General features: G+C 47.8%; 1 protein-coding gene across 3 annotated transcripts in view; it reads right to left on the reverse strand.

The window, feature by feature from the left end:
* ADAM12 (ADAM metallopeptidase domain 12) overlaps positions 1-27401 on the reverse strand; it is a 323192-nt gene that overhangs the window by 84541 nt on the left and 211250 nt on the right. For all 3 annotated transcript variants that reach the window (XR_012077674.1, XR_012077673.1, XM_072972099.1), the window contains exons 5-8: positions 21580-21656; positions 9989-10175; positions 2640-2705; positions 1335-1406 (exon numbers count right to left, since the gene is read on the reverse strand). Coding sequence is in view for 1 of the 3 variants with exons in the window: in XM_072972099.1 (XP_072828200.1) it covers positions 1335-1406; positions 2640-2705; positions 9989-10175; positions 21580-21656 (402 nt within the window). In the remaining 2 variants the exon portion in view is untranslated. The remainder of the gene's footprint in view (positions 1-1334; positions 1407-2639; positions 2706-9988; positions 10176-21579; positions 21657-27401) is intronic.

The following is a 27401-nucleotide window of genomic DNA, read 5'->3' on the forward strand; positions in this document are numbered from 1 at the left end:
GTTAGATGGAGTTACTTGTGAGGAGCAAGCCAGGCCCTCCCTTGCTGTGCGCCTGGTGGAACTGTACTCACCTCTCAAAATCACTTCCCTGCAAAGACTCCCTGACCCGCAGGAGGAAGGAAGGAATTGATTCTCTTCTGCCTCCCTACAGCACCTGATTCATAGCGTCAGCCTAGTTCCTATCACGTTAAGCCACGCTAAGCGGGTTGGGGGCCTGTGTCTCTATGAAGCTGTGGCCTCCTCCTCCAGGTGTGGTGCATCCTGAATCCTCGATGCACAGCGCTTGGTGCTGCCCCGAAGGCCTCGCAGGATGGAGCTGAACTTCTGGAAAGGCTCTTACTTTTGTCTTCCTGAAAACTTGGAAAACTCAATTTCAATATGATGGGATTGTTTGCAAACATAGCTACTGTGAGGCATCCTCAAACTGCGATGGGTGAAATGTGGCCATTTCAGAGAATCCTGGCCATGAGAGGTTCAGCAATGAGCTGGATCCCTTTTCCCGCTTCCAGTGTCCTCCTGGGCAGGAGGCGGGCTGTTGCTGAGAACTGCGGTTGCATCAGGACGGTGGCTGCCAGCCGTGTAGCACAGGAGAACCACCGGGGAGCGCCTGAAAATTCTGAGGTCCAGGCCCCACCCAGACACCCGGGCAGGAAGGCCTTTGGAAGTGTCCTGGCAGCTCCGACAGGGTTTGGGCTGAGAGCCCTTGGCACCAAACAGTCGGACGCCCTCCCTGCAGGGTCTGTTGCTGAAGCAGGTGGCTGAGATGGTTTCATCTTGCAAACAGGGAGTGTAAGGAGCACTGGTGAGCAAATATCCTCGGGTTAGACCAGAGTTCCAGGGTCTCTAACAGCTCTCAAGTCATCTTTGCTAAAGCTTTCCAACAGCTGATTGAGCCAATAGCCAATTTCTGTGTCCCAGGAGTCCTTGTGTCCTTTATCAATGACAGATCACCCTCAGCGGGCCTGTGGGACCCTCCCAGGAGCCCTGGGAAGAGGTCCACCTGGAGCTCTCAAGATGGTCAGATGCACCTTATCAGAGCTCTGGATCTAACGGGGGAGAACAAGATGCTCTCAGACTGGGACTCTGCCTGGCCAGAAGAGAGTCTGGAGGGGGTTGTAGGCCAAGGCCACTGCCGTCTGGACAGCATGGGATGGCATCTTCTGTAGCTGCTCCCGGCCCCGGGAATTTGGAGCTCAGGTGAAGAAGTTGGGTTCCAGCCCAGGACCAGAGGCAGAACCCGGCCTCCCTAAGTCAGATGAGGTGTTCCATTCCCTCCACATCATTTCCAAACATTTACATGATTTGAGTGATTTAATTACCCCCAAAGAACTTACCTTGTCAACGTGATTAGCGATCTCTATTAATCGCTGCTTAACTTTTTCCAGATCTTTTCCTTGCCTCTGAAACTTAATAATTTTAAATGTCAGCATTAATAACAGCAAGAGTAGCCATCAAATCTCATCCTCCCAGCTCCTGGAAATGTGAAGTCTTGGGCTTTGCAAATCCCGCAGCCCCTCCCTAGCTTATGGCCAAGTGAGCGCCCATTCTGCCGAGTAATTCCCTGTCCGGGGACTTTCTGAAACTCCCTGAAATTCGCCCAAGCCAAATACTCATAAGACAGTGACTTTTGTGCTTTTTCCAGCCTCATAAATGATGGAGGCAGTGACATGCTTTGGCAAAGAGCAGACAGACGACCAGAAGGCAGCCCAAAGCTATTCTTCATATCAGCAACTTGATTTTAACTTCCTCTGAAATTTCCTTGATATTTGCTTTTAAAAATTAAAGAGTAAAAGTAATAGAAGCTCATGGCAACAAGTCAAACAATACAGAGAATGGATAAAAAATGAAAAAATTCCCCCTTCTCCCCTCTAATCAGAACTTCTAGAGTGGGAACAGTTGCCTGAGAAATTGTCAAGCCTGCTTCATTTAAATACGTGGAACTGGTTTGTGAGAAAATGCCACCTCACTCAGCATATATAGCAGAGGTGAGAAATGAACACAGAGAAGCTAATCTAAAAAAAAACTAATTAAAAACTAATTAAAAGTGGGGGGTAGGGTATAGCTGAGTGGTACAGCGCATGCTTAGCATGCACAAGGTCTGGGTTCAATCTCCAGTATCTCCATTAAAAATAAATGTAAATTAATTAATTAGTGTAAATAAACAAACTAACTTAATTACCTCTCCTCTCAAAAAAAAATTAAAAGAAAAAATTAACACAGCGTAAAACCCTACTTTGGAAGGTAGGGTTTTTCTGTTGTGTCTTGACAGCTTTCCTTCATTCATTCATGTTAGTTTAGAACATAGCGGACATTTTTAAAACTACACTTTCCCCCAAAACGTTTTAGAATACATTCTAAAACCATCTGCATTTCCCTCAAATAATTCTCCCTGTTTGGCGATCTCAGCTATAGAGCAACTCTGAAGTCCTTGCCAATATTTGTAATCCCAGATACATTTTTAATATTTTATACTTTATAATAGCAGAAAGGCATTTTTTAATGAGTTGTTTACAATGCTTTTAAGGCCTCATAGAAAATGAGATTAATTAAAGCCAGTAAATAACTTGCTAAATATTTTCTTTTTCTTGTTTTTTTTTTTTTTAAACCAACCGTACTTAGAAATTTCAGAAAGTTCTTACCTCTCGGTTGTCTGCTACGATAACCAGCTCTACATACTTGGTCATCTTGAGGGTCTCTCTTTTATGCTGCAAAAAGTAAACATGGATTTAATTTCCCTCAATGCCCCTCTGGAGCTTCATCAATATCTCATGCTATAAGCACTGGGACTAAGGTGACACCATCCTCGGCAAACCCTGGCTCCCATGCCTCCCCTCCATCTGGAAGTTCGCCCAATCCCAGCAACCTCTGTAAAAGCTTCTCAACATGAGTGACCAGTTTTCCATTTCTACCCGGAAATCCATGAAAAGAAATCCAACCTTTCTGCCGGATCACTGATTATGGGATAGAACAAGCTGAGCTCATTATTGCACAAAACACACACACAGACAAGCAAGACCAAAGCTCTCTCTGGAACGGGAACCAGTCAATGGCCGTTCATTTTGGGCGGGATGTAGTACATTTCCAGATCATTACAGAAGATGATGGAATTCAGGGTCTCATGGGTGTTCCCTTTGCCTCCGTGGTCCAGTTCTGTGATTTGAGAAAAGTGGAGGAGAATCTATTTGAGCAGGAACTGCACAATCCTTCTGGGGAAACAGTGAGTAGTCCGTTCCAGGGAGCTGATTTCTTGTGGCGGATCATTTAAAAATCGAGTTAGAAGCAAAGGAAGAATGGGGAACAGCCAGGCCCATAAACGGGGAAAAGTCGGGCAAGAAGGAGGGGTTAGGGGGAAAACCAGAAAAGAACAAAAGAAAGAGAATAGAAAGAAAGAGAGTCAAGAAAAAAAAAAAAAAGCCTGAAATACACCACTGGAGAAAAGGGATTTGGTAAGACTGAAATAGCTGGGAAACTGTGGATCGGGGCAGGGCTGACAGAGACGTGGGCAGCCCATGAACGAACTCCTTCTCACATAAAGGCAGTCTCTGAAGTGGGTTACATTTGAATCAAGTTTCCTCAGAAAACATTCGCACTCTTCCATGAATTTCTGGGAGAATCCCAGAGGCACTTCTAGGAGAAAAAGGGCAATTCATGGAGGGTGGTCTCAAAAAGCAAACATTAAAAACAAAAAACAAAGCCTTCTGTTTCTGCAATAAAATGCAGTTGGAGGAAATGGGGGTTGAACTGGTCTTGGTCTTTCGGACCGATATTGCTGGTTTATGAATTAACTACACACGCCGCTTAATGTTTAAAACTCGCATGTTATAACCACGCTTTCAGACAAAAGCAAAGATGACCAAGGCATGCTTTGAATCAGCTTCACAGTCACACAGTCCTGAGGGAAACATCTTTTATAAAACAAATCCCCATCAGTCCGGGATCTTCCAAACAGATTTTTACAAGAAAAATGTTTGTCTCATAGCGGTGTTCCTCCTTACCGCCCAGCTGTGCTGATTCATGAATTTAGGTATCCCTAAAGAAATCTGGAAACCTTATGGAGGAAGGAAAAATAAAACGCCATGAAAGGTATAATTTCTCATACTTTTACAACGTTACAAAGGAAAAAAAAAGTTAAACTTTGTAATTGTATGTTGTAGGCATGCATTATGGTGATAACTATGTACTCACAAAGGAAAAAAGATTAGCTCCAGTGGTACCCACTGGGGTATGCAAAATGAGACACCTCAAAGTGTAGAGATCGTGCCCCTTTTCCTTACTGAGGTGAAAAAGAAGCAAAAATCTCTTTTTTTCTCCCTAATTCCCTGATTTACCAGCTAATCATACAGAAGAAAATACGGCTCTATTAAAGAAAAAAATAAATTAATCTTCCATTGCAAAACTCAAATAAAGGGCCCTGGGTGTTTAGACGTTTACACCTTTCAGGCTGTGAAGGGGTGAAATAAACGACCAGGGTCTATTTCCAAGTGGCCTTGGATCATCATTTAGAAAATACATAATTCCAGATAATGAAAACAAACACATGAACCCAATTTTCCTGTCTCTGCAGTTTTCAGAGAAGTCCACATTTTCTCATGAATTCAGAGAATTGCTAGCTCAGAGAGAAGTCTAACCACATAATAATAAAAAGCCATGGGGGAGTGGCCGGCTCATGGCCACGAAGGTTCATTCCTCCATCAGCTGCACACACAGAGAGGCTTAAATTACCTCCACATGATTTCCACCTATCTGGGCGATCCGGCTATAAAAAAAAAAATCATGTTTAAAAGTTTTGATCTGCAGAGCAACATTTGAGACTGGTTGCTCGACTGAATTTTCATTTCGGGGGTTATAAACAAAAGCCCTTCCCCAAGCAGATAGGGGCGTACGCCTCTGCGAATGGCCCAGCAGTCTCTGCTCCAAGGTGGAGACCGAGGCGGTTTTTGAGTCCTGCTCAAGAAGGAACCAGTTCCTGGACCTCTCGGAGTCATCACGGCCAAGTTCCCAGAGAGAACTGCTCCCACACATGCTACAGGAACTCTGGTGTTGGGAATTCAATCCAACCCGAGTCAGAAAAACAAGCTGAGATTAGGCTGACAATAGATTCTCATTACATCTCTCTCTTCCTGTGGGCCAGCCCCCCTACGGCCTGGCGGAGACAGGACGGCAGCAGCACGGGTGCTGACAGCGGTGGGCGGAATGGCTACCATTCAGGGAGCAAGGGAAGAGTGAGGATGAGATGTGGCTGAAGATGGGGACAGGGGACAGGGGACAGGGCCATGGCAAGGAGGCTGATTGGCAAACAAATTATCCAAGAGCAGTGGGGAATCCTTGAATGTGACACTTTTAAAATATCACTCCGGCTGCTGGGAGGATGGATGCAGGCAGAAGACAGTGGAAGTGCAGGGTGCAGCGGGGAGCTGCTGACCATTTGAGGCAGGAAGGATGGAGACAGGCAAACAGATTCAAGTTGGGTGTTTTATCAAACAACAACAACAGAACAATAACAATGGAACTAGAGCTGTTCAAGATCAGCAAATTCCATTAATTGAAAGCTTGGTTTATCTTCCTCTGAGTAAAGAAAGACCTTGTGGGCTCAAGCAAGGCTCTATGCCTTGACTCTAAGGCCACCTAATGCATATTTATCAACTGAGCCCTGGTCTCTGCCGTGAAGGGCATCTCTACCATCCTCACCGATGACGTCTGTGTGGGACACAGCCTCTGAGGCCTGGCTGATATTACATGGGCTGCTGAACCGATGGGCAAAGGAGGCAAAATGCTGGACGAATGCGCTGAATCCGATGAACTGAATGTTACAGGGACAAACGCAAAGTATTGAGGCAGAGTCCAAAATGCCAGTGGCCCCAGTGAGGGCTGGTATTGATTTATCCAGAGTTTCAATTGATTCAAGACTCAGAAGGATCCCACACCTGGAGATTTTGAAGCCTTGGTTCACACTGATAGATGCTCAGAGCTCAGAAACAAGCAAGGAAGGGTAGTGCTGGCTCTGCTATCCACCACCCAGCTTTAAGAACAGCTAAGGCAATCAGAGAAACGCAAATCAAAACTACAGTGAGGTATCGCCTCGCACCGGTCAGAACGGCCATCATTAAAAAGTCCACAAACAATAAATGCTGGAGAGGGAGCCCTCCTACCCTGTTGGTGGGGAGGTAGTTTGGTGCAGCCACTATGCAAAACAGTATGGAGATTCCTTAAAACACTAAAAACAGACTTACCACATGATCCAGCAATCCCACTCCTGGGCATATATTCAGACAAAATTCAAATTTGAAAAGACACATGCATCCCAATGTTCATAGCAGTGCTATTTACAGTAGCCAAGACTTGGAAGCAACCTAAATGCCCACTGACAGACGACTGGATAAAGAAGTTGTGGTACACACACACACACACACACACACAAAATGAAATACTACTCAGTCATAAAAAGGAATAAAATAATGCCATTTGCAGCACCATGGATGGACTTAGACATTCTCATCCTAAGTGAAGTAAGTCAGACAGAGAAAGACAAATCTATGGTATCACTTATATGTGGAATCTAAAAAGATGACACAAATGAACTGTTTACAAAACAGAGACAGACTCACAGATACAAAATACAAACTTACGGTTACCAAAGGGGAAAAGGGCGGGGGATAAATCAGGAGTTTGGGATTTGCAGACACACTACTATACATAAAACAGATAAACAGCGTCCCACTGTATAGCACAGAGAACTATGTTCAGTATCTTGTAATAACCTATGACAAAGAATATGAAAAAGAATATATATATATATATGTATGTATAACCAAATCGCTATGCTGTACACCAGAAACTAACACAACATTGCAAATCAGCTATATGCCAATCAAAAAACAAAAGTCACCCAGGCTGAGGGAACTTGGGATGGCATCTTAGAGGAGGTACAGAGGTTATGTTAGAGAGAAATTAAACATGCCTGCTGTGATTAACAAGTTTTCTAATGGCTCTGGCCAGTTCCTGGTACTCACCTATTACAGTCCCTACAGATAATGCACTGTTACTGCTGCCCCCACTACCACTGCTTGATTAAGCCAAGAGGACTGGGTGTCTGGACACCCAACAGCCACAGCCCTGGTCCACTTCAGAATGGCTGCGCTTGAGGGTACACCACAGGGTCTCTTTGATTAACCGGGTGTTCTGTCTATACCCAGTAGCCCCAGCAAGCACTGCCTTCTGGAGAAGGCATTGACTTCTACATCTGACTCACAATTGTCCATACGAGTGGAGGGGAACAGTAGCACAGATAATCCCCAAAGAGAGGCTAATTCAAAAATAATTTATGTTTGCCTTCAAGACGTATGGCGTGATTTTCTCCACCAGCAGATTCACCGCCTTCACCTGGCGCACAGCCTGCTCGGGCGGGCTTGGCTAAAGTTAGTTTGCACTTTTGAATGAATTTCTGATGGAGAGGGAGGGGGTATTCACGGGAAGGCTGAGTGACAAGGACTCTCCTCTTCAGGCTGGACTGAAAAGGCTGCAGAGGAGGGAAGTGGTGGTGAAGCCTTCTGACTGCAGGCGCCCTTCCAGAAGCAACTTGGGTTCTCGTGAAAATCAGACGTAGAGCCTTGTAGAAATGGCAAACAATAGCTCAAGCTTCGATTATAGCCAGTGCCTACCCCGAGTGCAGATTTATTCCTGTGGCCCCTTGAAGAAAAACGCACGCATCTGCAGAAAAATCTCAGTCTGCAAAGCCAATCTTTGCAATAGTTAACATTTAGTAGAGGCAGAAAAATGCTGGGGAAAAGCGAATGCAGTTGCCGCAGTGCATAAACAGGGAGACTTCCCTGCAGCGACACTGATTTTTGAGTATAAAATAAAGGTGGTGTCAGGCAGGCAGGTACGCGGCGGAGAACCTATGTCCCTTCGTATTTACCGTAGGGGCTGCTCCAAACTGTCTTGGGTATAATTCTGAGTCCCACGTATTCCACTTACTTGAAAATGATTTTTTTGTATCATTTTGATTGTACAGATGAACCTTACGTCAAAGACATTTTCTCTTTCCTAAAAACAATCACAACTATTTCTAGAGAGAAATATCGAGAATGGAGTTGGACTCCAGGAGGTGCCTCCCCTTTCCAATTTAAAGGCTCGTTTACACTTCCGCATACATGATTAACAAAACAGCACTGGCATTCAGGGTTTTCCCCATTTTGCTCCAAGTCAAAATGACCAGAAATTACTGTGCCCATCACGGTTCTATGGAGCTGTAAGCTTAGTTAAAGAATTAAAATATGGCTCGCAAGGACAGACCAGGCACGGGCTTATAAATGAAACGGCAAACGTATTTGAGTGTCGTTTAAAGTGTCAGGTTATAAATCTCAGCAGGTGGATAACGTGTGTTCAACAAGGCATTCCAAGCCAGGAGCCTCGAAAACAAAATGCAGATGTTCTGCTTGTTTATGACTGCAAAAGCTACAGCTTCATCACATCTTATCCGAGGCCTGGAATCAAAGGCCAGAGCGTTTGGAGCATAAAACGGGCCCTGGGACCACAGAGGCTGGCTTCTGAGTCCATCTCTTAACTCTGTCCCGCTAGGGGGGCGGGGGGAGGAGGGCGGGATGAAGAGGCTCTCCAGAGGCTGCCAGTGGTGGTGGGGGGCACTTCTGCAGCCCTGCTCCCTGGGTTGAGATTCACCCCGCCACAGGGCAGCAGTGTTACAGTGCCTGACGGGCGTGATGGGCAAGGACTAGACAAAAGAGTTCGTAAGCACCTGCTGCACAAAATCTCAGGAGTATGTTAACAAACAGGGAAGAGAGGGCCACGCAGGCGGAGGAATCAGGATGGGAAGAAGGGGTGTACAATTAGAATGAAGGGCCCTGAAGTGGTGCAGGTAAGGGCAGGTGAGGGGAACACGCACCTCTCCATGGGTCGGACGGAAATTCTAAGAACGAGAAGCGGTGGTTTAGGACAATGTTTACTGTTTGACTTTGGGAAAACGATCGGGAATCAAAGAGGCACAATATTCACAACGTGTGGCGTGCTAAGCACTGGTAACCCTCAAGTCAAAGCCGGGAAGGACCAGGGGTGTTCCATGGAACCTTGAGAACATGTCCCCGGACCATCAACCGGCAGCACGTGAGACGTCACATCTAGGAATTCTGGATTTCTTGTCAACAGAGGAAAGAAAGAGATGAAAATTCAGGAGGTTGTTGATAATTTCCTATTGGGTTGTGCTCATCTGAATTCAGGGCCTCCAGCCGCATGCGGTTACCCTGACTCCTTTTTAAGAGTGTTCTGCAGTGGCTGGGGGAGCCCACGTAACACTGACGAGAGGGTCAGGCAGCCGTTTGGGGTGGAGGGTTCCCGGAGGGAGAGCTGGGGCCCAAACTCCACTAGGTAATGACTGTCTCCAGTTACACAGCAGAAGGGAAGGCCCGGGGTGAGCAGACCGGGCAGGTGGCCAGAAGGCAGAGAGCCCGGGAGGGACGTGGGACAGCCCCACGCAGCAGGACTGGGGGTGAACAACCCTCCTTAGCCACACTGCCTGGACCAGGACTCCGTTTACCTGCACAGGCGAGTGGGCAAGGGTGGGGGGTGCTGTACAAATCCTACGAAGACCCTAATTCTCAAACAGACGTGCGACGGGGAAACCTCCACAATGTTTTCGGGGAGGGTCCGTGCCAGGGTGGGACGCCACAGCGGGGCAGAGTCCTGGGGCCAGGCCCGGCAGGTTCTCACCGGAGACAAGGTACGGCGGTGTACTGTCCTCTGCGCCCGGCTTCGCCCGGCATAGGTCAGTGAGCCCGAGGCTGACGTTTGCAGTGCAAGGATGGAGGTTTTGGGATTTGATTACGTTCTGCCCATGTAACATCAACCACCTCCTGATCAAGTGGGTGACTCCACCCCTCAGACACAGACGGCAAAACTTCTCCAGACGTCTTAGCAGTGAGCCCCCCAGCCGGAGCCCCCGGCTCCCCAGAGACACAACAGGGGGTTTCCCTCCTACCCTCCTTGTCTGCATCCGGGAGGGCGACAGGAGCCTGCTGTGCGCGGCGAGGCCGGACACGTTGGGGTGGGAGCCGCACGATCCCCAGGCGCCCTGCAGGTTCTCCACGGGGAAGAGTTTGTATCTGTTGGTTGCATTTTTCATTGGCTCCAAAATATAGGTGTTATTTTCAAAGGTAATAAGTCCCCTGTTGAAAAAGAAATAAGAAAAAAATACATGACTTTTCTGGGCAGCTTCTTGTTAATGGCTGAAACCTAGTTCTTAATGAGGGAGAGAATAAAAGGAGAAACACCAATTTCTTTACATTCTCAGCTCTGAATTGGAAAGGACATTTCTGTGCCATATGTTTGCACTGATTTATTTTTGCAAGTCTTTTAAAAACCAAGTCTGAGAAATTTTTTTGTCTCAAATACTTGATGGTAAAGGGAAGACTGTGTTTAGTCTTTACGTTTTCCATTTGTTTGTTTTTTCCTTCTCAAGGATATATTGCTGGGAAGAAGAGTTAAGAGAAAAGATGTTTCATCTGCTTAGAAAGTAACTGTACCTGAATTAGCAGACATGATTCTGGAGGGAAATCTTTTTTTTAAAGGAAAATTCCTACAGCTGAATTATTCATCCTGATCAACTATATTTGTTAAGTAGTTGAAGTGATTCTGATGTAAGTTTGAGTATTAAACTTATGATGCTTTTTTCAAACAATTATGGTGACCAAAGGGGAAAGAGGGGAGGGATAAATTAGGAGTTTAGGATTAACAGATACACGCTACTGGATACAAAACAGATAAACAATAAGGACCTACTATGTAGCACAGGGAACTATACTCAATATCTTGTAATAACCTACAATAGAAAAGAATCTGAAAAAGAATAGATACAGATATTTATATAAAACTGAATCACACACCCGAAACTACATAACATTGTAAATCAACTATACTTCAATAAAATTTTTTTAAAGTATGCTCTTTTATATTTCACTTCTTCATTTTGTGGGCGATGTGTGAATCAAGGAACAAATGGAAGTGCACCGAGCGTCAGAACTGCTCCCTGAAGGCTGAAGTCTGCCGCCAGGTCAGTTCTGGTGAACAGTGGACCGCTCTTTAGAGGTGTGAAGAACGCCCCAGCCCCTAGACTGAGAAGGAGGCCTTCTGAATCCAGCAGCCTGGGCTAAGTCCCAGCTCTGCCACTTACTAGCTGTGTGACCCTGTCCTGTCCGAACTTGGTTCTTTACCTGGGCAGTGGGGCTGCTAAGCCATCTGGTTACAACTTCTCGCCCAGCGGAGGTCACGGTCGGTGCTGAATGGTAGTAGCTCTTTGATACTGACAAGGGCGGACCCCCACATCAGGCTTCTATTAACGTGTTCATCCAAAGACTGACAATTTCAGGAGGGTCCTATGCTTTGGTGACACCTCTGCCCGCATCCTGGCCACTCGTGGCTCACTGACATGAACTACAGCATTGACATGATACATATACTTCTGGGAATGAAAAGAACTAACAAAGAACCCTTTGTGCTGACATTTTGGTTTGGGAATAAAAGTCTAAGTTCTTTTGAAAAATGGACACATTTGCTAACTATTCTAATTTGCAGAGACAGAAGGTGGCATGACCACACGGACCCCAAGGCATGTCTGACCCGGGGCAGGACAGGGCTCGTGGTGTGTCCTGCTTCCTGGAAATGAGCCACGCCAGCTCCCTTCCAGTGAAGAGGAGACATCAGCCTACGTGCTGGGTTTCGTTTCTCTTTTTCCCAAGGTGGAACAGCAAGTCCTTTCATTGAAAGGCTCCTCCTGATGTTGAAATAAGTTTTTTTCTTCATGGAAGTTTGGGTAAAAGTAAGCTGGGTGTGCTGAGTTCCCACGCCTGGCAGCTTCTGTGATTTATCAAGCTGACCACAGTCTGTCCATTCTAGAATTACATACAAATTTTCAGGTAAAATTCATCTGATTGTAAAGAGGCAGCTCTAACACACTGACTCGTAACCTCTTTTGAGACATGAACTCCTTACACTCTCCCCAGAAGGATTCCCATGTACATGCTTATCCACAATATTTTGCAGATAATTTCAGGAGATTCAGGACCATGGGCTCCAGGTTTATACCACATGATTTATATTGTCTCAACCCAAGGATGTGAGTACACCTTACTCCTCAAGAAACAGCTGAGTAAGCTGGGTGCTCCGTCAGTTTTTTTTCAGACGATCTCAGCTTGTTTCCAAAGGATGGAGCGTGAAAGGTGGGCCTGTGTCACCCATCATGGCTGAGTTATTTGTTCATTCGTTCACTCATCCGAGGCGTCCTGATGGTCCACTTATAGGTGACGATTTAACCATTCTTAGATTTTAACGGAATGACAGTATTTCAATACTCAAATGGTATGGAAGCACAAGGTTTGACTTAAATATTCATTCTGAACACAACAGAGGAACACATACTCATAATCAATTCAGTATCATTCAACTAGGATTACTCCACTAGTCCTGTTTTGTTATAAACAGTGGGAGAAACAGCAAGATCACGCCCAGGATGACTGCAGCCTAAATGAGAAGACAGCACGGGGACGCACGGGGCAGCTGGAAACCATTGGAAAGCTAAGCTGTATGCTGCCAACACTTGCGGCACTTGACTGTTCAGAGATGGGGGCGCCCCTGTGGTTAGGAGTAACTGAACAATCGTTGGCTATTTTCCAATCCCACAGATTGATTAGAAGTCATTATATGTGGCTGTTCTCTTGTGTTCCTGACCCCTACCCCCCAGCCCCCAACGAGTGTCTTCATGTCTCTCCGGGTAGACCATACAGACATGACTTTGGCCATCAGCTCTGGGGTGGCTTATATTTTTTGCTTTGAAAAGTTCTTGATGAAATAAAACTTAGATTTCTCAGTTTAGGATGGGTGGTGAGGAATTTCTGTCAATTAAAGTTGATTTTCAAAAGGCCTAAATTAAGAAGGAGAACTTTGGGGAAAAAAATAGGCCAGGGGAAAGTGGAAAATGCATACATTTGAAAGGAAAATAGATTGGCTAGAAGACGGACGTTCCTGCCTTAAAAAGAAATGACACCAACATTTCATTCCGCACTGCAACATTTTCTGTTTTGCTTTGGATTTAAATAAGCTGAACACTTACAGTAAAACATGTCACCAAGCTCTAATCATAAGAAGCAAATTACTGAAAATGTTTTTCTGCTTAATGGAAAATTTCTAGAAACTGTTACTCAGTCATAAAAATGTTCTCATATCTCCTTTTATCTTTCAAGTCATCCAAAGGCCAGATGTTGAGAAACTGGGGTGAAGCCTTTCCCTTTGCTCTAAACAACTGGCAGCCAATAATGCATCTTAATTAAATAATTGCTTTGGACTGTCTTGGGTATAATTAATCATTCAGCTCTAGAGATTGCTGGAAACCACAGTGGACACAAAATTCAAGGAGTCAGGGTTTCTGAGATGTAAAAACTTGACATTCTCACAGTCCTTACTGGCCCCAAGCTAGATAAGCAAATGCAATTTAAGTTGAATGTCACAGATATTTAGTTGTAAACTTGGAGTGGAAAGGATCTCATAGAGTGCAGAATTTAAATCAAGCAGACTTCGAAAGTGGGGTAGAGGAGGGGGAGAAAGGTTGGAAGACAGTTTTCAATGTTTGGGAAAGATGAGGACCGTGGGTGTCTTCTCTATGGGGAGATTAGAGGGTCAGGAGAACACTGCACCAGCCCAGTGAGTGGTGGTGAACCGAGAGAGGAGAAGACAGAGGGGTGGTTGGGGGTGACGAGGACCACCCCGTATGGCCTAGGATCCAGGTTCAGTGGGTCCACATACAGCACAGCCCTTGTCACTTTCCCCGCTGCTGTCAAGGGCATGCAGGTAGCTTGAGGCACAGGTGGGACCCAATCTGGACCCGTGTATTCAGAGCTTGAGATCCATGTCCACGCTCGCCTGCCTCCTTCCAGCGCTGTTTTGAGAGGGATGTGGGGCCCAGAACAAGGATGACCATGACGGAGGCAGAAATCAAAGGGAAAGGGGCCAGAGAAATGGAGTTGCTGCTCTGAAAACGTGCAGCCTTAGTTTAAACGTCCAAATCATGTTGTTCTCCCTTCAATGGAAACCGGGAGGAATCTATTAAAATTTTAAAATCGATTTTGTTAGCTTTGCAAGTGATAACTCAGGGAACCTATATTTCCTCAAGAGAAGTTTTTGTCCTTCTTAAAATTCAGTTTTTAATGTCCAAAGCTAAGATGCACCAGGCAATAACACAGCTTAACAGCGTTGCTCGTGTTAAGATTTTTCTCACTACTCCCAAGCCAGCAGGGTGACGGCACGCGGGTTTTGACGACCCATAATAAGATGCTGATTCGAAAGTATGAATTAACGGGGCTAGTTCCATGTCCCACTGCTAACTGCATTTTCTTGGAAAAAGACTTTTGGGCTCAATACTGTGCTGTCAATCAGAAGTTAGAGATGCAGCTGGCCTGAAATTTAATTTCAGTCCCTTTTGGGAGGACCTCATGGGTCAAAAGTAACATCCTGCCACTTCTGTGTTTGATCCAGTGACGGCAGCAGTGTTAGCGATCACACAGGCAGCATCGAGCTGATTTTCAACACGCAATCTCCACGTGAATGACTCACATACAATCAAAACAAATATCCGTTATCCCCCACGACGTGCCAAGCGCCGGGCTAGCTCCTGCAGAACACATAAAGACCTCTCACCCCGGTTCCCGTTCCAAATGTAATTCATGACCAGTTGCGGAGGCATGACAAAAGAGGTAAAACAAACCGTTGGGAAAGATGCTCAGAAGCGCTGTTACTGGCACAGCGGTAATAATAACGGCAGCTCTGATGTATGCCTGCCCTGCGCCAGGCTCCTTTTAGAAATAACAGCTTCATTGAGAAATAATTCACAAACCGTTAAGCTCACTCTTTCAAAGCACAAAATTCAATGGTTTTTAGTGTATTTACTGAGTTGTGTGACCATCACCACCACCTGATTCCAGAACATTTTCGTCATCCCCCCAAAGCAAGTCCTGCACCTGTCAGCAGTCACTCCCCACTCTCCCCAGCCCCCACGAGCCAGGCCCTTGAATTCTCTATTTTTTCGAATATTTATAGCCGTCCTGCAAAGTAGCTATCATGAACCTCTTTTACTAATAGGAAGCCAATGATGAGAGCCTGAGGTCTCTGTGCTGGGGTGAATTGTGTCTCCCCAAAAGATATGTCCAAGTCCTAATCCCTGGTATCTGTGAATACAACTCTTGGGGGAAAAAAGGGGGTTTTGCCGATGTGACTGGGTTCAGGACCTCAAGATGAGATTATCCTGGATCTAGGGTGGGCCCTAAAGTCAGTGACATGTGTCCTTATAAGAGACAGAAAAAGGAGAAGATGCAGAGACGCAGGGCCGAAGGCCACGAGGACAGAGGCAGAGGCTGGTGCGATGTATCTACAACTGAGGAGCGCTGAGGATTGCCAGGAGACAGGGGACGGGCATGGAGTGGGCTCTTTCTCGGTGCCTCCAGAAGAAACCAACCCTGCCAACACCTTGATCTCAAGACTTCTGGCCTCCAGAACTGAGAGAGAACACATTTCTGTTGCTGGAAGCCACCCAGTTTGTGCTTACGTGTTATGGTCGCCCTAGGAAACTAACACAGGCACACAGCTGGTCAGCGGCAGAGCCAGGAGTCCCCAGATGCACCTGGCTCTCAAGCCTGCTCTCTTGTCCTTGGCCTCAATGGATGGTCAGGCCCTCTCCTGAGTCGCCAAGGACTTGTGCTAGGGTGGGTGCAGCTGAATTCCAAATGCAAAACGCCGGAGGAACTCAGAGCTGACCACGGGCCGGGCGGTCAGCCCAGTGCTGACCTAAGCATGATTGATAAATGGCCGGTGGGGGACAGGGGCCTTGCAGGGAGTTTGGGAGGATGGGGAGGACTTGGAGATGTGGGATGTGAGTGGCCTTGAAGGAGCAAGAGTAGGCGAGAGAAACAGAGTGTGGTTGGAAAGAAACGCTGTAGCTGAAACGGAGAACACGTGCGGAAGGACAGCGGGGACCGCAGAAGGCGGGCGGGCGGGCGCTGCACTTGGCGGCGGTGGCTGGAAGGCGCGGCGCTGACCCTGGCTCTCAGCCTCGGGCTGCACCTGCGGCCGCATCGCTCACTGTGCTGCGCACGCCGCGCACAGGCGGCGGTACTGCCGCTTTTACGCTCTTCCAACTCTCAGCCTCCAGGACTCGGCTCTTGCTGGCCCCTCTTCCCTGGCCACTCCCCACCCCCATCCCCGGGGCCTCTAGCCAGTCCTCCTGCTCCTAGTCTTGCAGCCCTCTGGCCTTGCGGGATGCAAGCTGCTTTAGGGCCAAGGCCGTGTTCCCCGCAAAGGCCTTTGCTGTTCCTGGGCAGCCCTCGGGCAGAGCCTTCCAGGCTGAGGCATAATCTTTGAGGTCCGGGTCGGCCATCCCTTCCTGCAGGATGCTCTGGCCTTTAAGGCCCTTCCGCTGCACTTCTCAGGGGGTTTTGTGTGCCTCCTTCAGGCACTTACTTCATTATACAAAAACGATGTGCGGCGGCAGGTGATCGGTATGTGAGGAGGATAAACGCCCACGGAAACACTGCTGAACCAGTGTCTGAGCCACGCGGCTCTGAGAGCCGAGGGTGGCGGGACTTATGACCACACAGTGTTCTTGAAACACGACCTTCTGGAATGCGCACGATGGCTGTGGAGGGAAGGGAGGAGGTGGGAAGTATGGGTGGGAGGCAGTTTACAAATCCTGGAGGGAGGGCTGCTCTGGGGAGGTGACGGGGAAACAGGGGGAGAGGGAGTGGACGAAAGAGATGCTGTAAGCAGGGAGCGGGCCAGGGCTGGGTGCCTGCGGAGGTTGTCAGAGACCCCCGGGGACTAAGCTTAGGAGCCTGAGATGGGCTGGACCTTTAATGGAAAAGAATTCAGGGCAGGAGCCGGTCTGGGGACCGAGGAGTGGGGATTTGGACAGCCCGAGTTTTGAGTGGAGTGGGGCCTGGGAGGGCTGAGACTTGACCTTGGGCGTCCTTCAGGGTGGGGACCAGAGCAGCTTGGAGATGGTGCAGATGGGCTCCCACAGATGTTCACACAGGATGACGGATGAATATCTCCGAGGGAGGAGGAGGAGGAAAGGGGAAAGAGAGCCCCAGGCAGAGATGGCGTGGCTGGTGGGGTGAGGGGAGCCAGCGTAGCCGTGACGGGCGCTGAAGGAGCAGAAGGTCACAGAGCAGAGGTCAAGGTCAAATTAACTTCACCTCCACTGTAAGCTAATTTCTTTCTTAACATGATCTACTAAACTTAAAAGACTTTTTAAAATTTTGGACTGGCTGGCATTATGTTTCGTTGACCACTTGACGGCTCGGGGAGAGCGAATTTATTCCACCAGTGTTTACTGAGTGCCTATAAGGTGCCAGGATCCAGGCAGTGCTAGGGTGGCCAGGGCCCTGCCTTCCTGGAGCTCAGGCTAGCAGACAAGACAGCAAGGGCGAGGTCATCTCCATGTGCCTGACTTCTTGGTCCCATAAACCACTTTGCTGCAGGCCATTCAGGCTGAGCTGTGAGATGTGGAAAACCCACCTGCACCCACATCAGCGAACACTCCAGCTGAGCTGCGAGGCGCGGGGAGGACCGGAACCCACGCATCCTCGGTGTGGCTGGCCCTGCCGGAGGGCTGCGGCTCATTTCCCAGCTCTCACTTCGCCCCCTCTCACTCGTTTCCCTAAATTGCAAATCACTCCTTTCACTGGAATGGTCATTTCTCATTCCAGGGACCATAACACTGGCCAGTTTTACCCTTTAAACCTAAGCTGATTGACTAATTTTCAATAGTGTGGGGGCAAGAAGTATTCTCACATTCTGTGTTATATCTGATTTTGTTATATAAAATTTAGTGCCGTAACCTTCATATTACATAATCAAAATCAAGGCAAGACCTTAAAGGAACACAGTAGTGTGTGTACTTATCAGGAACCAAATAAACTTGCATCTGAATATTTTTATTTAAAGCGAGTTTTTAAAAGCAACTTGTGCTGCCTCCCACATCGAAGGCCAGTGCTAAGAGCTCCAAGGCCTGGAAGGAACATACCGGACATGTTCCCCGTCCTGAAGGTCCTGACAACAGGGTAGTGAAACTGCAAGATATGGTAACTGACGGTCAGTGGGCCAAGGAAGGACGCGTGCCTTAACACAGGGATGTAAACACACGTGAACTGGCTGCTCTGCTACAGGAACTGTGCTGTGTAAGCACAGACTGTTTGTGGCAGTGCAGGCCAGGTAGGGTTGAGCTGCGTGGTGAGGAGTGTCTGAGAAGCCAGGGTGGGCTTCACGGAGGAGGCGCCATTTGATTTGGGCCTTGATGGGAGAGTAGACCTTCCAAAGCCGATGAGAGGTGGTGAGAGGAGTGTGTCCTGGGCCCAGGCACAGCAGGGATAAAGGCAGTGAGATGTGTGTGTGGGCGTGTTCTGGCAATAGCTAGAAAACAGTGTGTCTGGAATAGGGGGGGTTTCCTCAGGGTACAGGACAATGGGGCAGAAAAAGGTTGTACAACTGAAACATTGTGCTGTACACCAGAAACTGACACAACATTGTAAACTGACTGTACTTCAGTTAAAAAAAAAGGTTAATAAAAATAAAAGAAGGTTGGATGCAAATTGTGCAAAAGGTTTAGTGGAGCAAGTATGGACCGAGGAGGCAGCTAGACTTGGGTTTGAGGTGGAGTTCGGCCCATCACAGCTGAGGGACTCTGGGAAAGTCGCTTTCCCAGCCTTCACTTCCCCGTCCGTAGTCTGAGGCGTGTGCTACCCGCCTACGGCTTAGTGCGCATCACATGAGGACGTGCAAGGCCTCCGTGTAAACGCCGAGATGCCTCTCTCCTGAGACGGCAGCTGTGACTAGGGAGGGGGTGACGGCATGACCTGACAGGAGACGCTGCAGCTCCGAGCTGCGGCGTCAGGACCAGGCGCCTGGTGACCGAGCTGCAGCTGCTCTGCGCAGCAGTGCCAGTACCACCCGCCCCGTCCTCCTGAGAGCAGAAATTGTGATGACGACGAAAGCAAAGCCTGGCGTCGCCTGCTTGTCGTCACCACCCCGGGAAATGTGCGAGTGGACGTGTGTGCCTGTGTGTGTGCCTGCGTGTCACAGCATACGTGAACGTAGGGGTGCATAAGTGTGAGCGTGTGCACACCTTGTGCTCAGGTACCCTAAACCCCATTTAAAAGTGACGTGATTATTACAACCAATACCTAGTTTACAAATCTAGATCCCAGGTTCCTCATCTATTAGGTGAATGCTTGGCTTACGTCTGTCAAAGCACAGGTGGTTCCCTGAGAAATTCAGCCTGATTTTAACCACTATGCCCGCAGGTGATGGGAGGACCTTTGGCTTATTCCAAAAGTGTCAGCCCCTGAGACTCCTTGTGTCCGATTTCCGAGCAGGAGCTGAAGGCGGAGCAAGAGAATAAGGAGTCTCTTCTCTCAAGGAGCTCATGCTCTGGCTGGGGAGCTGGAAGACAGTGAGAAGGTGGTGTTTATGAATCAGATCAGGACACAGGGACATGGCTGTTTGGATGCCCCAGGAGGAGCGAGCCAGGGCTGGACGTCTGTCCCAGCACGAAACAGCAGCTGAGCGACTCTGGGGCGGAGGGGAAGAATCCTCTACCCATCGATGCAAGCTTGTCCCTGGGCAGACAGTGCCGAGGAGCCCCGGATGCTCTCAGGGATGCCCGCGGGCTCAGGAACCCAGGGGCAGGGGGCGAGGCAGGAAGCAGCGAGAGCAGACGGGAGAGACCAGGAGAACCACCAACACTGCGCTGAAACTGTGCTAACGGGGGCCGAGCATCTTGGGGAGCCACGCGATACAGCACAAAGCTAACTCATGGCCTGAGCTTCCCGTTTGACTCGGAGTCCTTTCAAAGTGTGAGCTTTTCGGCCGCACTCGTTTTTATGGCCTGTTTTCCACACTGCACTCCATTCCCTCCGTGCAGGAGCTGCTTCCTCTTTCATCCTTTCTTCTGGGATCTCCGTGTGCTTCTCTCTCCCTATCTTTCCCCCTTCAAGCTTCAGATGAAGAAGGACGGCTTGTCCGCTTCCCTCCTCTCTCCTCTCCTCCAGGACAGAGCTCTGCTCGCCTGTCCACCTTTGATCAGCCTTTTTGAAGCAAAGCAGGATGTTCCTTCTCTGCTTTTCTCTGCAAAACTCTAATCTGCGGGGCCCTAATGAATGCGTCCCCGAGGACACTTGAGTTTTCCTCCACATTCCTAGATCTGAATGTATTTGGGGCGGGGGAGTCACACCATCTTTCACATCATTTTTAACCCTGTTTCCTTTCTGAAAATCTGCTAGGCTGGTGCTACACTCATTGCATTTTTCCCCCTTTATTCCTACTCTCAATTGATTCTTCTGCCAGGGAGCAGTTGATCGAACACAGCTTTGTCTCTGGTCTGACTCTCTCCTTGCAAGATCACAAAGCTGACTAAATAACTCCGGAATTTCTCTGTTGATGCACGGTCTGCTGCTTTTGCAACAACAGCACAAAAAGCTGGGAAGTTTAAATTCTCAGTAGCGCCGCCCCCGGACAGCGTGCCCCGTCAGTGTCCCCACCCCGTCTCAGTGGTCGGCACCAGACGACGCAGTACTCACTCTTCTGACTTATCCTTAAATCCCAGCCACAAGGATTTCACGTTCGTCCTCCCTGCCAAGCCGAGGTCTGTGCCAGGTAGCCATGAGGGAACGTTCTCCAGGTGGGAGACGGGAGGTTGTCACCAAGAGTCAGATGCTCGGCAGAATCTGGTGTGTGTGCTGTGGTGTGTGTGGTATATTGCGTGTGTGTGTGTGATGTGCACGTTGTGTGCACAGTGGCCTCCTCTCTGTGGCCGCATTCAGACTCACAGCCCCGCGAGGCCCCCAGGCTGGGGCTCCCAGGCCCCCCTCTGTCTACAACACAGCGCTCTGGTGCCACAGGCCAGTGCCCAGCAGGACTCTGAGGACACAAGCCACTAGTTCACAAACTCAACAAATAAAGCCAGTAAAAATGGCTGAGGCGGCTGGAAATCTGTCAAACAAACTGGTTTTCCCGGGAAGCCCACGAGTCCACGGTGGCTCCTTCCTGTAACTGGAAGGGGGGCTGCATGTGAGGGAAGAGGGGCTGGTCCTCGGGCTCGGCTCACCTGGACCTGTGCTCATCCATCCCCTCACTCTGTCTCCTCGTGAGAAGAAGCCCTTTTTATTTTTATTAAGAAAGCAGCTTAAATGCTAATAGCTAATGTCTATTTTTTAACACCAGGAATTGTTTAGCATCGAGCCACAAAAACAAAAGATATTCCCCAAATCCTTGGATGCTGAAACCCAGCCAACCTTCCAGGCCTGAGAACAGCCTTGAGAGAGGAGCAGCGAAGGAGAAGCTGAGATGGGGGGAGGAGAACACAGGGGGATGGGGGGCACTCAAGTTGTCAGAGTTGTCACTGGAGGGGCCCTTGGTCCTGCCAGGTGGAGGGGAGGCCCGTCGCTCATTCTACTGCTTTAGAGCGACTGGAGAAGGAGGTGGTCCGTGAGAGCTGTGCTTAGGACCAGAGCTGCCATTGTCAAGGTCACTCACCTGAGACCAGAACAGGTGCTGACACTGACCGTCGAACCAGGATATCCTTGCACACGTCCGTGGTAGTAACAATGGCCCTAAAAGGAGGAGAAACGAGGCTCAGTCCTGGGGTCTTCGTGTCCCCTCGCCATAAACCGACTGCCTCCCACCATCCTGCGTTCAGCTACACAATTCCCTTTTGCATAAAATACTGCACCCGCAATCTTAATATGTACTGCTAGCCCAATGTGACCCCACCAGGATGGATGGCTGGAACACCTGATTGACATAAAAACGATCAACAGGGTTTTTAAATGCAGCCCTCTTGGTTCTCTGACACCCTTCAGGAAAACCCTGACGCAGAATGTTTTACAAACCCCAGCGGCTGAACAAATCGCAGTGGCATCGCCATTTTCCACTCATGTAAATTGTCTTCTGTCGTGAGATGAGGAACCGATGGGGTATTTAAGCACACAGGCAATCAAATGAGGCCTGAATCTGTGGCTTATGAAAACAGACAGAGGACGAAAGGAAGGCAGGTGAGGAGAGACAGAGGGGACCTCAATGAATTGCCCAACTGAGAGCAGAAAGTCTCTCTTAACAGAAAAGAAAAATAGGAAAGTCCTCTATGGCAGAAGTCCCTGTGTGATGTGCCTATGACATTCCACTTCTTTAATAATGTCACCTGCAGAAAGAAACCACAGCACGGACACTTGATTACTGATGACAGATATCTGTCTGGAATCAAGGTTAATTTCACTGTTGAACGAGGGTTTTGCTGCAGCCCCAGGTAAGTGGCTGGCTGGCAAGAAACGCGAGGGATGCTCAGCGCTCCTCATTCACGGTCTCTGAACAGTGGCTGCGTGTGGTCCCGCAGCAAAGAGCTACGTCTTCTAAGGGGCAAGAGACGCGAACGCTGGGGTTTCAATCTCAGCACACCCCTCCTCCAGTCAGGACCACAGCTAATCACTTTTTCCAGGGCAGGGCTTGGTGTCCAGTTGTTCTGCCCCACAGGGACAAAATTCCAAACAGCACCTTGACTTTGCTAAGAAAGAGGGCAGAATGGGATAGAGCAACTGGGGAAATCCAATAACACCAAGGACACCATAAGAAAGGGGCCAAGATGATCTCCTCGTCACTGAGCAGAGACAACATTTTAGGATCATCTGAAAGGCAGCTGGAGCGGGGAGATGGGAGTCCTGCAGAACATTTGTTATTTTGACTTTTTCTTGTTGATTCTGGAAGTTCTTTATATATTCAGGATATTAATATTTTGCCTGATGATATGTGAGAAATGTCTTTTTAACTGATTTACACTGTCTTTTGTTGGACAGTTTCCAGTTTTTATAAAGTCAAATTTATGCATCTGGTGTCTTGTTTAGGGTAGCTTTCTTCAAGATTATACACATATCTTCTCTTACTTTCTACTTCTATAGTCTTAGAATAAGCTCCTTAATTGAAACTGGGATTAATTCTCGTGCAGCTGTGAGTTTGGAATCTGACTTTCCCCACAAACGAAGAGCCAGCTGGTCTCCACCACCATTTTCCTTTCCTCGCTGATCTGAAATGCTCCCTGGTCGTATATGGAACAGCCCCACACATGCGGCCCCACCTCGGGACTCTCTGGGCTAGGCCACCGAGGCGTGCTTCCGTCTGTCCGTTCCTGTGCCAACACCACACTGTTGTGGTTCCTATCATTCTGCAATGCCTGCTGATATCAGATAGAGAAAGTCCTCTTTTTCTGATTCTGATTAACTTCGCATCCCATAAAACTCAGCTTTTAAAAGCATACCACAGTGGGTGTTAGTATATTCACAAGGTTATGCAGCCATGGCCACTACTTAATTCCAAAACATTTCCATCAGCCCCAAAAGAAACCTCACACCCGTTAGCAGTCACCCTCCATCACCCCCACCCCAACCCTGGCAGTCCCCAGACTGCTTCCTGTCTCTGTGGACGTGCCTATTCCGTTCATTTCATGGAAGTGGAATCCTATAAAATGTGGCCTTTGTGTCCGGTTTCTTTCACTGAGCATAATGTTTTCAAGGTGCACTCATGTAGCAGCAAGGGTTAGTACTTCATTCCTTTTTATTGCTAAATAAAATTACATTGTATGAATATACTGCATTTTATTCACCCATTCATCAGTTGAGGAGCATCTGGGCTTTTCCCACCATTTGGCTACTATGAATAATGCAGCCAGGAACATTTGTGGACAAGGTTTTTGTGTGGACATCTTCTTCCGGTTCCTTTAGGCACATACCGTGGGTAAGAACGTGGTTAAACCTACCAGCCAAACGGCTGGATCACCTGGTAACTCAGTTCACGTTTTGAAAGCACTGCCAAGCCTTCCTGGGCAGCTGAGCTGCTGAACACGCAGCGTGTGGGAGGGAGGGAGGAAGGCGCCGCGCCTCTGGTCCTCACCCACGCTTGCCTGTCTGTGCTGCTGGTTAGACCCGTCCTGGCGTGTCTGCGGCTCGCTGCAGTTTTGATTTTCATTTTCCTTATGACTTAGAATGTTGAGCATCCTTACACATGCCTGCTGGCTGCTTGCATATCGTCTTTGGAGAACTAGCTGTTCAAAGCCTTTGCCTATTTTTCAGTTGGATTTTTGTCTTTTCATTGTTGAGTTGGAAGAGTTCTTTATATATTCTGGATACTAGACCCTTATCCGATATTTGATTTGCAAATAGTCTCTTCCATTTTGTATGTTGTCTTTTCACTTTCTTGATGTCTTCTGAAGCACAAAAGCGATCATTTGATGAGATCCAAGCTGTCCCTTTTTTAATTTGATGCTCATGCTTTAGGTACCGTATCTGAGAGACCATTGCCCAACCTAACGTGAGAAAGATTTACGCCTGTGTTTTAAGAGTTTAACAGGTTTAGCTCTTCTATTTAGAACTTTGATTCACTTTGAATTAGTTTTCATACATGCTTGAATTAGGGGTTCAGTTTCATTCTTCTGCATGCGGAAATTCAGGTGCCCAGAACCGTTTGCTGGAAGACTATTCTTTGCCCAATTTTTCTTGGCAACCTTGCTGAGAGCAAGTTTTCTTTTGATCCTACTTTTTCCCCTAGAAGTTTCCACGCTATTGTTGTTTACTTTCTCTTTCAGGGGAATTTTAGAATCCAATATGAAGCTCTACAATGATCCACTGAGATTTCAGCTTGACTACTTTGAATGTCCAGGTCAACTTAGCCAGGATTTACGGTTTTCAAATGAAGAGTGTTCCTGTTCATGTCCAGGCTATTTCTCTCCACGTGATAAGGCCAGTTTTCTGACCTTAAGAAGACTTTCAGGTTTTTTTCGGATGGCTTTGGGAAGTTTTCATCAGGCTCACGTCTAGAGGACGGCAGAGGTTTGCTGACAGCATGCATAGGATCTTTTTTTCTGTTACATCTTATTCATGGTGATTTTTAATGTAAAGGAAAACTTTTTTTATTTTTTAAACAGATCTTACATCGGACCCTCTTGCTTGACCATCTGATTAGCTTAATAGTTTGTAGCTTATCTTGGACTTTTTGTGTTATTGATTATACCAACTACAAACAGTGAAAGTTTCGTAGGTTCCTTCCTGACCTCCGTGCGGCATCAGGGAGCAGGGTGGCCTGGAGTCCGGGGCCAAAGGTGGGAGAGGGACTTTTCCACAGGGAGAAAACGTGTCCAGGGATGGTGGGCAGCGGGGGAGGGGCGGCAGCTCAGGGATGGGGCTTCCTCTTCTTGGCTGGAAGATTCAGGGGCAGGAGCACAGACTCACAGCCCTGCTCCTCTCCCTGGCAAAGGCGTCCTCTTCGTTGAGCACGAGGTTCAGGAAGGGGTGCACGAGGCAGAGGGGTTGGGAACACCTGCCCAGCCAGCCACACCAGGCCTCCCGCCAGGCCGTGGGGCACGCTCGCTGCCAGCCTGCCTCCGCAGCCTCCATACGAAACAACTTTTGAAAAGTTCCAGGGTCCCCTCTCTCTAGGTGACTCTAGCTTGCGCACTTAAAGGAGGCACGATAACAACCCTCTAAACCTTGCGGAGATTGTGTAACTGGGTTGTACTGCCCCCGGCACCAGAAGGGTCCTGGCGCCCTCTGCATGGGGCTGGGGGATTTCAGCCTTGGGTACCAGCATGGATGTTGGGGGCAGAGGCGACCCAGAAAGTGAAGGGACACAGCTGATGTTACGGTTTGGGCTGCCTGGAGTGACCAGAATCACTGGTTTTTAACTTACCCACCTTTGGGGGTCTTGTACAGTAAATAATTTGCTCCACTTTAGAGCAATGTGAAATGTCGCTATAGAAAGCCGAGTATTGGTTAAAAAATTAAAAACCAAATGGTGGCAGCAGTCTTAATTACTGACCTCTGAAATTTCGAACTCATTTATTCTCAGTTTCAATTTACTTTGAATAGATTACTTATCAAATGTACGTTCAAATCAAATACCCAGAAATATAAGCTCATTAAAGCCTGAACTGAGAACAAATTAGTATAAAATTAATTTCGAGTTCAACAGCTAGCCTGACGGATTGCTTGCAAAAGAGGAGGGGGTGGAGTCTGACTCTCATAAACTGGTCCTTAAATAATCCCACTTGCCTCCATCATTACCAGAGTTAACACCTTATTTCTTAGCTCTAAAACGACTTTCTTTTAACCTTCAGACAGTTGACTAGCAAGCTCACTGCTCACTCTTTTTAAAAATTTTTAAAATTTTTTCCTTTTTTATTATTTTTAGGGGGGAGGTAATTAGGTTTATTTATTTATTTTTTTAATGGAAGTACTGGGGACTGAACCCAGGACCTCCTGCATGCTAAGCAGGCGCTCTGCCACTGAGCTGTACCCTCCCCCTGCTCACTCTTAGCTTTTCCTAGAGCTCCAAATTCCAGATTCTCCAGGACATCTACAGTTTCATGAAGTTTCATTTGTTTCAACACGATTAACTAAATGTTTAAATAAACGTGACTTCGTTTTTATAACATAGTAAGTCATCATATAGATAAAGTGACAACTCAGAGAGACACACTCATCGCACGCGGTGTCACATACTTGGTTGGGGAATTTGACCATGGGGAGTGGAGGAGATGTACGCTCCTGCCCCTCTGGGGGGTTCGACCTCTGCTGGAGGCGGTGAGGCTAGGGGAGCAGTGCCCACTCGGCAAAGTCTCCACGTGAGCGTGTGTCCCCATGTCCAAGGGCCAGGTTGCCTCCCATGGACTGACGCTAAGAGGCAGGAACCTGCCAGGACTTGTAGATTTGCAAACACGAGTCCCGTTGGATGTGGGTGCGGTCGCACCAGTGAGAGATGCAGTCATGCCCTGGAGGTGTTGTGCCCCAGGGCCCACTGGATCGCTCAGAACAATGACCCTTCCTTCCCAAACTGCATCCTCTCCCAGTTCCCTCAAGAGAGTCAAAGTTACCGTCTCTTTCCATCACACTCACGTCTCGGAAGACACAGCTGAACAAGACATCATCCTATGTGCGCAGTGGTCTTTGCCTAGTTCTGCTGATCCGATACATTCTATTTCTACCAACAAAACATAACATAGAAAATAGTCCCAAACATGCATGACCACAAAATTACATCTTTTCCTCTACAAAACCTCTAACCATGTATTTTATATACTTATTACTTAACCTAATGCATTTCTCCCTCCAGGAAAATAAATTCTCCTTCTGTTTAATACTATCAATCAAACATAATGGTGGGGAAGAGGAATCTGGAGTAAGAACTCTCGAGCTTGAAAATAACAGCCCTCAATGCTACGCTATCCGGGAAGTAAAATAAAAATTCTGTTACCCAACTCTCGCTGGACTAGGAAGGAAGGAATTTTATATGCTAAATTGCTAACGAGAATGGTCTGA

This window comes from Vicugna pacos, chromosome 11, assembly GCF_048564905.1.
Source record: "Vicugna pacos chromosome 11, VicPac4, whole genome shotgun sequence".
Classification (NCBI taxonomy): Eukaryota; Metazoa; Chordata; class Mammalia; order Artiodactyla; family Camelidae; genus Vicugna; species Vicugna pacos.